General features: G+C 39.8%; 1 protein-coding gene and 1 non-coding gene across 6 annotated transcripts in view; both read right to left on the bottom strand.

Annotated features, from left to right (window-relative positions):
- Positions 1-3,957: 3,957 nt before the first annotated feature.
- On the bottom strand, positions 3,958-4,064 carry LOC117203175 (U6 spliceosomal RNA). Its single transcript, XR_004485839.1, has one exon. It is a non-coding gene; the product is annotated as a U6 spliceosomal RNA (small nuclear RNA).
- Positions 4,065-4,665: 601 nt separating this feature from the next.
- Positions 4,666-11,547, bottom strand: part of MYZAP (myocardial zonula adherens protein) — a 132,230-nt gene continuing 125,348 nt past the window's right edge. For all 5 annotated transcript variants that reach the window (XM_033437008.2, XM_033437009.2, XM_004274667.3 and 2 more), the window contains one exon: positions 4,666-5,607. In XM_033437008.2, the coding sequence (XP_033292899.2) occupies positions 5,511-5,607 (97 nt within the window). In that variant the 3' untranslated portion in view covers positions 4,666-5,510. The remainder of the gene's footprint in view (positions 5,608-11,547) is intronic.

The raw sequence follows: 11,547 nt of genomic DNA on the forward strand, positions 1-11,547 counted from the left end.
AGCAGAGGTGACCCGCCCAAGGGAGTATTGCAATTTAGTGGCAATACCGACTCCAGGCTTCCCACCCCTGTTCTGGAATCAGACGGGCCTGGGTGGTTTCAGGCAATTTTCATCTCTCTTTGAGTTTCCATTTCCTTAACCACAAAATGGTGGTAGTGACATTTTCTACACAGAACTGCTATGAAGATTGACTGCTTGCATGCTGTGCCTAGGTCCGTAACTCTTGGTCTCCTTTACTTCCCCCAGCGAAGCCTCCTTCTGGATACTTTTCATTTGTAGATTTCTCCATGCTTATTGAGGTGTGGAATGAGTCCCCTCCTTTATAGGAAACTGCCCCTAAGGAGCTTACATGGATGAAGAGAAAGGAAATGGACACGATGGTCAGTCTTTTGATGTGAGAGTAGAAAAGAGGGGAGCAGGAAAAAAGTACCCCTGGGATTCAGAGACATCAAAGACTAGGAGGAGACAGACTCACTGGGAATAATTTTCGATGAGGATGAGGGTATTGAGGGTACACATCTGTGTGTCCCCAGCACCTGGCATGCACTGCTTGAACTGAACTGGCCTCTGAGTCTGGATGTCAGGGAGATCACTATGGTCTGATGTGGCCTGAAGTAGGACAGGAAGGAATCCTGCCCTTCCTGTCACACCCCTCACCCCACCCTCTGTCTTGGGGACCACCCTAGAACTCCTGGAGCAGGCCAATGGCATTTGGTGGGGAGAAAGAGGGTGCCCAGAGTAGACAGACACGTGGACCAGCTCAGGTCCAGTCTTGGTTGGTGCACCCTCTGTCGGGGAGACCGTGTCACATCACCAAACTCCAGAGACTTCCCAAATGTTCCTCTCTTCCCAGCTAGCCCTGAAAGGAACCCTCTGGGGCATGTGCCACCCAGACTCAAACCCCATGTCAGGCACGTGGCCTGAATTTTTTGTCCCAATGGCTGACTCTTGCTTCCGACTGGGACACCAGCTTCTTCTAAGTAAGCCCAGTCCTATTTCCATTCGGCTGCCCGGTACTCTCTGGGCCCTGAGGACACTTAAAGGCCTGCATCTCACACCTGCACGGTCCCGAGCTCAGGTATCCAAAGACAATATCCTGAAGGAACTTTATTCACTGCCTGTTTGGGGGGGCGTGCCTGCGTAAAGCAGGCAATTTTATACACACCTTCATTTCTGACTCCCAGTGTTGGCAACGGAGTCAGGAAAGAACATCCTCATACTGTTGGTGAGAGCTTTCAGTGGACTCCAATTTCCAGAGGCCAAGTTGGAACCACGTACATGAAAAGACTTAAATGTGCCTAACTCGTGACCCAGCGATTCCTCTTCTAGGAATTTATCCTAGGCAAGTGTACAAAGACATGTGTACAAGACGGTTCAGCAGAGGATTGCTTTAAAAAGAGTAAAGACAGCCTCCAAAATTCCAACATCAGGGGATAGGTCAAGTAAACCATAGTACCTCAATAAACTGGAATCCAGCTAGCTGTAAGAAATAGTGGTGTAGCTCTATACATCTGTATCTATATAGAATGATATGTAAGTGATTATATATGTGGTTACAAAAGTATGTAGTGACAATAGGTAGCACTTACTAAGTGCTTACTATGTGCCAAGCACTATTCTAAGAACTCCACAGATATTAGCTCATTTAATCTGCACACGGTGACAGTTGGGAAAGAACTGTCACTGATCCCATTTTACAGGGACTCAAAGAGGTTCTGTGCTCAAGCCACACACTAGTGACTAAGCTGAAACAGTCTCCAGAGCCCACGTTCCTGAATACCACAATTCTGCTGCTCAGTATAGGGTCCTATGTGTGCTAAAAGAAAATGAATGGGGGAGGGGGGTGTGTTTAAGAAAGTCTGGAAGGATTGGAATGAGAATATTAATTGAGGCATTATCATAGGAATACATTTTTAAAAAAAAAACACACTGCTGTTTTTCATTTCAGTTAGATAAATTTGCTGTGTAATATTAGAGATCATTCCCCTAGTTCTACACGATACCCGTGCTTATGAGGAGGTTGAAGAACAAACGGCACTCTTTCAGATGGTGGGTTGAGTGTCACTAATTTTGACAAAGGGTTGAGAAGGATCAGCTCTGGTTTTTTTCAGTTTCAAGTCTGTACCACTGAGGAAGTCTCTTCAGTGGTCTTTTTAAATAGTTCAAATAATCTTTAAAATTCTCCACATGTTGAAGGTATATATAAAAGTATAAAGGGCCCAGGGACACCTTTAATGCTATGGAATGATCCCTGGCATCCTTTGAATTTAAAATCACTAATTTTTTTCCTTTTTTTGACTGTTTTAAGAAAAGAAAAAACGGGACGGGGGCGGTGATGTGGAGTGCTTGCAGAACAGTCTTTGTTGTATTAAAACCGACATTCTTTATGCCATGTTTCATTTAGAAGCTGTTTCCACACCAGCTTCTCCAGGGGCCCAGGGGTTGCCATACCTTCTGCCACTCTGAGTCCTGCTTCCCTACCTCCTGGTCCCAAGGCCTGCCTTTTCCTGAAATGCTCCTCCTTGGGGCTGCGCTAGGAAACGGTTTCTCATGCTAGAGCAGCTCAAAGAGTGAAGGTAGCCAGGAGTCAACAGTGCTTTAAAACACACCTCAGAATGGCAGCACCCTCCTCTGCGTCCATCCCCAGGCCAGGCCTCTGCGTGACCTACCTCAGTTGGCACTCACATTGGCCTATCAGGCGTGATTTTCCTTTTTTGAGTTGAAGTGTAGTTGATTTACAGTGTTGTGTTAATTACTGCTGTACAGCAAAGTGATTCAGTTATAGATATGTATATTCTTTTCCATTATGGTTTATCGTAGGATATTGAATATAGTTCTCTGTGCTATACAGTAGGACCTTGTTGTTTGTGCATTCTATGTATAAAAGCTTACATCTGCTAACCCCAACCTGCCACTCCATCCCTCCCCCAACGCCCTCCCCCTTGGCAACCACCAGTCTCTTCTCTATCTCCGAGATTCTGTTTCATAGGTTCATTTGTGTCATGTTTTAGATTCCACATGTAAGTGATATCATATGGTATTTGTCTTTCTCTTTCTAACTTACTTCACTCAGTATGATAATCTCCAGTTGCATCCGTGTTGCTGCAAATGGCATTATTTCATTCTTTTTTATGACTGAGTAGTAGTAATCCATTGTATATATGTACCGTATCTTCTTTATCCATCTATTGATAGACACCTAGGTCGTTTCCATGTTTTGGCTATTGTGAATAGTGCTGCTATGAACATAGAGGTGCATGTTTCTTTTTGAATTATAGTTTTGTCCAGATATATGGCCAGGAATAGGATTGCTGGATCATATGGTAACTCTATTTTTAGTTTTCTGAGGAATCTCCACACCATTTTCCATAGTGGCTGCAGCAACTTTCATTCCCACCAACAATGTAGGAGGGTTCCTTTTCTCCACACCCTCTCCAGCATTTGTTACTTGTAGAATTTTTAACGATGGCTATTCTGACTGGTGTGAGTTGGTACCTCATTGTAGTTTTGATTTGCATTTCTCTAATAATTGGTGATGTTGAGCATCTTTTCAAGTGCCTATTGGTTATCTGTGTTTCTTCTTTGGAGAAATGTCTATTTAGGTCTTCTGCCCATTTTTGGATTGGGTTGTTTGTTTTTTTGTTATTGAGTTGTATGAGCTGTTTGTGTATTTTGGAAATTAAGCCCTTAATGGTCACATTGTTTGCAAATATTTTCTCCCATACTGTAAGTTGTCTTTTTGGGTTTTTTTTATGGTTTCCTTTGCTGTGCAAAAGCTTGTAAGTTTGGTTAGGTCCCATTTGTTTATTTTTATTTCTATTGCCTTGGGAGACTGATCTAAGAAAACATTGGTACGATTTATGTTGGAGAATGTTTTGCCTGTGTTCACGTCTAGAAGTTTTATGGTGTCATGTCTTATATTTAAGTCCTTAAGCCATTTTAAGTTTACTTTGTGGAAAAAATATGGAGTGCTTCATGAATTTGCGTGTCATCCTTGCTCAGGGGCCATGCTAATCTTCTCTGCATTGGTCCAATTTTAGTATATGTGCTGCCGAAGCGAGCACCGGGTAGGTGTGATTATCCCAAGTTTTTAGAACATGAAGTTGATATTCAGAGAGCTTTGATGACATGCCCAAGGTCCCACAACCACAATTTAAATAAAAATTTGATTTCAAAATATGCGTTTTCCTCTTGACACTGTCCTGACTTGTGGTGATTTACTCAACTGAGTTGCTTTGCTTTCTTTCTTTGGCTTTTTTTTAAAGCAGGGGAGTAAGGGGTAGAGAGTTTGGGCACAAGGGAGCATGATTTTTTTTTTTTTTTAAGTAAAAATGATTTTTTTAATTTTATAAACATGAATGCATCTTAGTGTTTCTAGAAGGTAGGTTAACTAGATAAATTTCAGGGTTTAAAGACACACACACACACACACACACACACACACACACACACACACACACACACACACACACACACACACACACACACACACACACACACACACACACACACACACACACACACCCCTTCTCTTATGGTTTATAAATGATTCTAAGGACTGTACTGATTGAAAGATTATGGTGCCCTGACCTGGACAGTCCAAAACCCGATTCTGTTCTCTACCCCTTCTACACAGTCATGGATGACACACAATGATAGCATCAGTAGAACAAAATATATGGCATTTATTAAACATGTGACATAGGTTATAATATCAAAGTAGAGCATGCTTGAACAAATCACTCATTCCTTTAACAAAAACACCAATTAATATCAAAAACGTTAAGTGATTAAATTTCCACAACATATAAAATTCTCTTTCAGTTAAAGTGAGAAAGAAAGAAAAAATAAATCACAGGTTGAATAAATACAGTGATTTCAGCTGGCCCCTTAAAGGCATAAGGCACAAAGTAAACCAAGGGGTTAGCACGTCAGAATGAAGCGTGTCTGCCCACATGAGGACCGGCTGCAGCCGAGGCTCCCACACCCCTGCACAGGTCCTCGGCACCTGCCCCTTCCTTCCCAGCGTCACATTTCCCCATGTGCCTGCACTCCTGCGGACAGGCTTCCCTGTAGCAGAGAAACACCGCCTCTAATACTTCTACGGGTAAATAAAACCTTCATGCTGTAACAAATGATCCTGGCAATAAGTAACATGAAATTTCAAGGTAATGCCTTATTTCCTCCCAGCCGAAGTCTAGTAAAACAGAAAATAGTGAGGAAATTCTCCTGATAGGACTCAGTGTCCGCATGGAAAGCTAATGACGGCCCAGTACAGCAGGGTACACACACTGGTTGGGTGTTTGAAATATGACCTTGAAACCTCTCTCTCCTGCCTTCCCCCTCCCCCTCCACTTTCCTTCATGTTTAAGAAGTGGATCAGAACCTCAGCAGTTTCCACTGCAGCTTAAACAGTGTATAGGACGAAGCAACAGTCACCCTTTCCAGACTTCAAGCCGCAGGGTTCCAGGGCCTTTGTCCATCAGTGAAAAGTGCACGTCTCCAAGTGCTTAAGTCAGAGTTTTCTTCATGGTTAACTCCAGGACTCGTGTGTATGGGGTATAATTCCTGGAAGCCACTGCGATCTCACGAGTCCTACCTGTTTGGCTGAGAAATGAGAAAATGCAGTCAGGAATATGAAACAAAACTTACCGTATGCTTCACGTGGTAAGATAACTCTAGGAAATCCTTTTCAACACTTAAAAATAGACTGCAGTAATGTAGTTGAATATTTCATTTAAATATTATGAGGGAGGGAGAGAAAACCATAATTCAAAAAGAGTCATGTACCACAATGTTCACTGCAGCTCTATTTACAATAACCAGGACATGGAAGCAACCTAAGTGTCCACTGACAGATGAATGGATAAAGAAGATGTGGCACATATATACAATGGAATATTACTCAGCCATAAAAAGAAACAAAATTGAGTTATTTGTAGTGAGGTGGATAGACCCAGAGTCTGTCATACAGAGTGAAGTAAGTCAGAAAAACAAATACCATATGCTAACATATATATATAGAATCAAAAAAAAAAAAAAGATTCTGAAGAACCTAGAGGCAGGACAGGAATAAAAACGCAGATGTAGAGAATGGACTTGAGGACACGGGGAGGGGGAAAGGTAAGGTGGGACGAAGTTAGAGAGTGGCGTGGACATATATACACTACCAAATATAAAATGGATAGCTAGTGGGAAGCAGCCACATAGCACAGGGAGATCAGCTCGGTGCTTTGTGACCACCTAGAGGGGTGGGATAAGGAGGGTGGGAGGGAGACGCAAGAGGGAGGCGATATGGGGATATATGTATATGTATAGCTGATGCACTTTGTTATAAAGCAGAAACTAACACACCATTGTAAGCAATTATACTCCAATAAAAAAAGAAAGTACATTAGTGGTTGCCAGGGCCTAGGAGAAGGAGGGGATGGAGTTTGACTGCTAAGGGGTACAGGGTTTCTTTCTGGGGTGAGGGAAATTTTCTAAAATTAGATAAGTGATGCTGGTTGCACAACTTTGTAAATATACTAAAAACTATTGAATTGCACATTCTAAAAGGATGAATTCTATGCTATGTGGATTACATCTCAGTAAAACTTATTTAAAAAAGAGAAATATGAGGGACCATTATTTTTAGCAATTTCTTTAAAAAGTTTTATTGGAGTGTAGTTGATTTGCAATGTTGTGTTAGTTTCAGGTGTACAGCAGAGTGATTCAGATATACATATATTCATTCTTTTTCAGATTCTTTTCTCATATAGGTTATCACAGAATATTGAGTACAGTTCTCTGGGCTATGCAGTAGGTCCTTGTTGGTTATTTATCTTATATATAGTAGCGTATGTATATTAATCCCAAACTCCTGATTTATCCCTCCTGCCCACATTTCCCCTTTGATAACCATAAGTTTTCAATACCTGTAAGTCTGTTTCTGTTTTGTAAATAAGTTCATCTGTATCATTTTCAAAAAATAGATTCCACATGAGTCATACCATATGATATTTGTTTTTCTCAGTCTGACTTACTTCACTTAGTGTGATAATCTCTAGGTTCATCCATGTTGCTGCAAATGGCATTATTTTATTCTTTTTTATGGCTGAGTAATATTCCATTGTATATATGTACCACATCTTCTTTATCCATTCCTCTGTCAATGGCCATTTAGGTTGCTTCCATGTCTAGGCTGTTGTAAATAGTGCTGTAATGAACATTGGGGTGCATGAATATTTTCTAATTGTGTCTTTCTCCAGATATATGCCAAGGAATGGGATTGCTGGATCATATGGTAGTTCTATTTTTAGTTTTTTAAGGAACCTCCATACTGTTCTCCATAGTGGTTGTACCAATTTACATTCCCACCAACAGTGTAGGAGGGTTCCCTTTTCTCCACACCCTCTCCAGCACTTAACTGTTTGTAGACTTTTTGATGATGGCCATTCTGACCGGTGGTAGGTGATACCTTACTGTAGTTTTGATTTGCATATCTCTGATAATTAGTGATGTTGAGCATCTTTTCATGTGCTTTTTGGCCATCTGTATGTCTCCTTAGGAGAAATGTCTATTTAGGTCTTCTGCCCATTTTTGGATTGGGTTGTTTGGTTTTTGTTGTTGTTGTTTTTTCACATAGAGCTGCATGAGCTGTTTGTATATTTTGGAAATTAATCCCTGTCAGTCACTTTGTTTGCAAATATTTTCTCCCATTTTGTGGGTTGTCTTTTTGTTTCATTTATGGTTTCCTTTGCTGTGCAGAAGCTTTTAAGTTTAATTCGGTCTCATTTGTTTATTTTTGTTTTTATTTTTTAATTTTATTTTTTTATTTAAGTATAGTTGATTTACAATATGATGCCAATCTCTGCTGTTCAGCAAAAGTGACTCAGTTATACACATACAGGCATTCTTTTTTTATATTCTTTTCCATTATGGTTTATCATAGGAGATTGGATATAGTTCCCTGTGTTATATACATTAGGACCTTGTTTATCCATCCTATCTATAATAGTTTACATCTGTTAATCCCAAACTCCCAGTCCTTCCCTCCCCCAATGCTCTCCCCCTTGGCAACCACAAGTCTGTTCTCTGTGTCTGCGAGCCTGTTTCTGTTTTGTAGATAGGTTCATTTGTGCCATATTTTAGATTCCACATATCAGTGATATTATATGGTATTTGTCTTTCCCTTTCTGACTTACTTAGTATGATAATCTCTAGTTGCATCCATGTTGATGCAAATGGCATTATTTCGTTCTTTTTTATGGCTGAGTAGTACTCCATTGTATATATGTACCACATCTTCTTTATCCATTCATCTGTTGGTGGACATTAGGTTGTTTCCATGTTTTAGCTATTGTCAACAGTGCTGCTGTGAACATAGGGGCGCACGTATCTTTCTGAATTATAGTTTTGTTTGGGTACATTCCCAGGAGTGGGACTGCTAGATGACAAGGTAATTCTATTTTTAATTTTCTGAGGAATCTCCATACTGTTTTCCATAGTGGCTGTACCAACTTACATTCCCACCAGCAGTGTAGGAGGGTTCCCTTTTCTCTACATCCTCTCCAGCATTTATTTGTAGACTTTTTAATGACTGCCATTCTGACTGGTGTGAGTTGGTACCTCATTGTAGTTTTGATTTGCATTTCTCTAATAATTAGTGATGTTGAGCATCTTTTCATGTGTCTACTGGCCATCCATACGTCTTCTTTGGAGAAATGTCTATTAAGGTCTTTGGCCCATTTTTCGATTGGGTTGTTTGTGTTTTTGTTGTTGAGTTGTATAAGCAGTTTGTATATTTTGGAGACTAAGCCCTTGTCTATTGCATCATTTGTAAATATTTTCTCCCATTCTGTAGGTTGTCTTTTCATTTTTATATGGGTTCCTTTGCTGTGCAAAAGCTTGTAAGTTTGATATGGTCCCGTTTGTTTATTTTTATTTCTGTTGCCTTGGGAGACTGACCTAGGAAAACATTGGTATGATTTATGTCAGAGAATAAATTCTAGAAGTTTTAGAAGTGTTATGGTGTCAAGTTCTAGAAGTTTTATGGTGTCATGTTTTATGTTTAAGTCTTTAAGCCATTTTGAGTTTATTTTTTGCGTGGTGTGAGGGTGTGTTCTAACTTCACGGACTTACATGCAGCTGTCCAACTTTCCCAGCACCACATGTTAAAGAGACTTATTACTATTTTATATTCTTGTCTCCTTTGTTGAAGATTAATTGCCTGTAGGTGTCTAGGTTTATTTCTGGGCTCTGTATTCTGGTCCATTGATCCATATGTCTGTTTTTGTACCAATACCACATTGTTTTGATTACTGTGGCTCTGTAGTATTGTTTGAACTCTGGGAGAGGTATGCCTCCTTTTGTTTTTTCCCTCAGGATTGCTTTGGCAATTCTGGGTCTTTTATGGTTCCATATAAAGTTTTGATTGTTCTAGTTCTGTGAAAAATGTCATGGGTATTTTGATAGGGATCGCATTAAATCTGTAGATCGCTTTGGGTAGTATTGCCATTTTAACAATATTAATTCTTCCAATCCAAGAGTATGGGGTATCTTTCCATTTCTTTGGATCCTTTTTAATTCATTAATGTTTTGTAGTTGATAGCGTGTAAGTCTTTCACCTCCTTGGTCAGGTTTACTCTGAAGTATTTTTTTTGGTGGTATTTTAAAAGGTTTTTTTTTTTACATTCCCTTTCTGATATTTCATTGTTAGTGTAAAGAAATGCAACTGATTTTTGGATGTTAATCTTGTATTTTGCTACTTTGCGTAATTCATTTATTTGATCTAGTGATTTTTGTGTGGAGTCCTTAGGGTTTTATATATATAGTATCATGTCATCTGCAAACAGTGACAATTTCACCTCTTCCAATTTGGATACCTTTTTTTTTTCCTTGTCTGATTGCTGTGGCTAGGACTTCCAATACTATGTTGAATAGAAGTGGTGAGAGTGGGCATCCTTTTCTTGTTCCTGAATTTAGTAGGAAGGCTTTTTGCTTTTCACTGTTGAGTATTATATTGGCTGTGGCTTTGTCATAAATGGCTTTTATTATGTTGAGATATATGTTCCCTAGGAGGTAGATCCAAAAAGTTATTGCTGCGATTTATGTTCAAAGAGTGTTGCCTATGTTTTCCTCTAAGAGTTTTATAGTGTCCGGCCTTACATTTAAGTCTTTGATCCATTTTGAGTTTATTTTTGTGTATGGTGTTAAAGAATGATCTAATTTCATTCCTTCACATGTAGCTGTCCAGTTCTCCCAGCACCACTTATTGAATCCATTGTATATTCTTGACTGCTTTGTCATACGTTGACCGTATGTGCGTGGGTTTATTTCTGGGCTTTCTGTCCTGTTCCATTGATCTATATTTCTGCTTTGCACCAGTACCATACTGTTTTGATTACTGTAGCTTTGTAGTATAGTCTGAAGTCAAGGAGCCCGATTCCTCCAGCTCCATTTTTCTTTCTCAGGATTGCTTTGGCTATTTGGAGTCTTTTGTATTTCCATACAAATTTAAAAATATTTTGATCTAACTCTGTGAAAAATGCCATTGGAAATTTGATAGGGATTGCATTGAATCTGTAGGTTGCCTTGGGTAGTATAGTCATTTTGATAATATTGATTCTTCCAATCCAAGAACATGGTATCTCTTTCTATGTGTTTGTGTCATCTTCTATTTCTTTCATCAGCATCTTACAGTTTTAAGAGTACAGGTCTTTGTTCTCCTCAGGCAGGTTTATTTCATTTTTTTTTTCTTTTTCGATACTATGGTAAATGAGATTGTTTCCTTAACACATTTTTGACTGGAGGCATATTACGGCCACAGGTGTTAGTTTCTACAAAAATCCGGGCTTCCCTGGTGGCGCAGTGGTTGAGAGTCCGCCTGCCGATGCAGGGGACATGGGTTCGTGTCCCGGTCTGGGAAGATCCCACATGCTGCAGAGCGACTAGGCCCATGAGCCATGGCCGCTGAGCCTGCGCATCCGGAGCCTGTGCTCTGCAACAGCAGAGGCCACAGCAGTGAGAGGCCCACGTACTGCAAAAAAAAAAAAAAAAAAAAAAAAAAAAAAAAATCCCCTGGTCAATAATGTGTTAATTTCTCTTTCCGATCTTTTGTTGTTAGTGTATAGGAATGCAAGAGATTTCTGTGTATTAATTTTGTATCCGGCAACTTTACCAAATTCATTGATGATCTCTAGTAGTTTTCTGGTGGCATCTTTACAATTTTCTATATATAGTATCATGTCATCTGCAGACAGTGACAGTTTTGCTTCTTTTCCAACTTGGATTCCTTTTATTTCTTTTTCTTCTCTGACTGCCATGGCTAGGACTTCCAAAACCATACTGAATAAAAGTGGCAAGAGTGGACATCCTTGCTTTGTTCCTGATCTCAGAGGGAACTTTGCACCATTGAGAATGATGTTAGCCCTGGGTTTGTCATATATGGCCTTTATTATGTTGAGGTAGGTTCCCTCTATGCCCAGTTTCTGGAAAGTTTTTATCGTAAATGGGTGTTGAATTTTGTCAAAAGCTTTTTCTGCATCTATTGAAATGATCATATGG

The sequence above is a fragment of the Orcinus orca genome, chromosome 2 (assembly GCF_937001465.1).
Source record: "Orcinus orca chromosome 2, mOrcOrc1.1, whole genome shotgun sequence".
NCBI lineage: Eukaryota > Metazoa > Chordata > Mammalia > Artiodactyla > Delphinidae > Orcinus > Orcinus orca.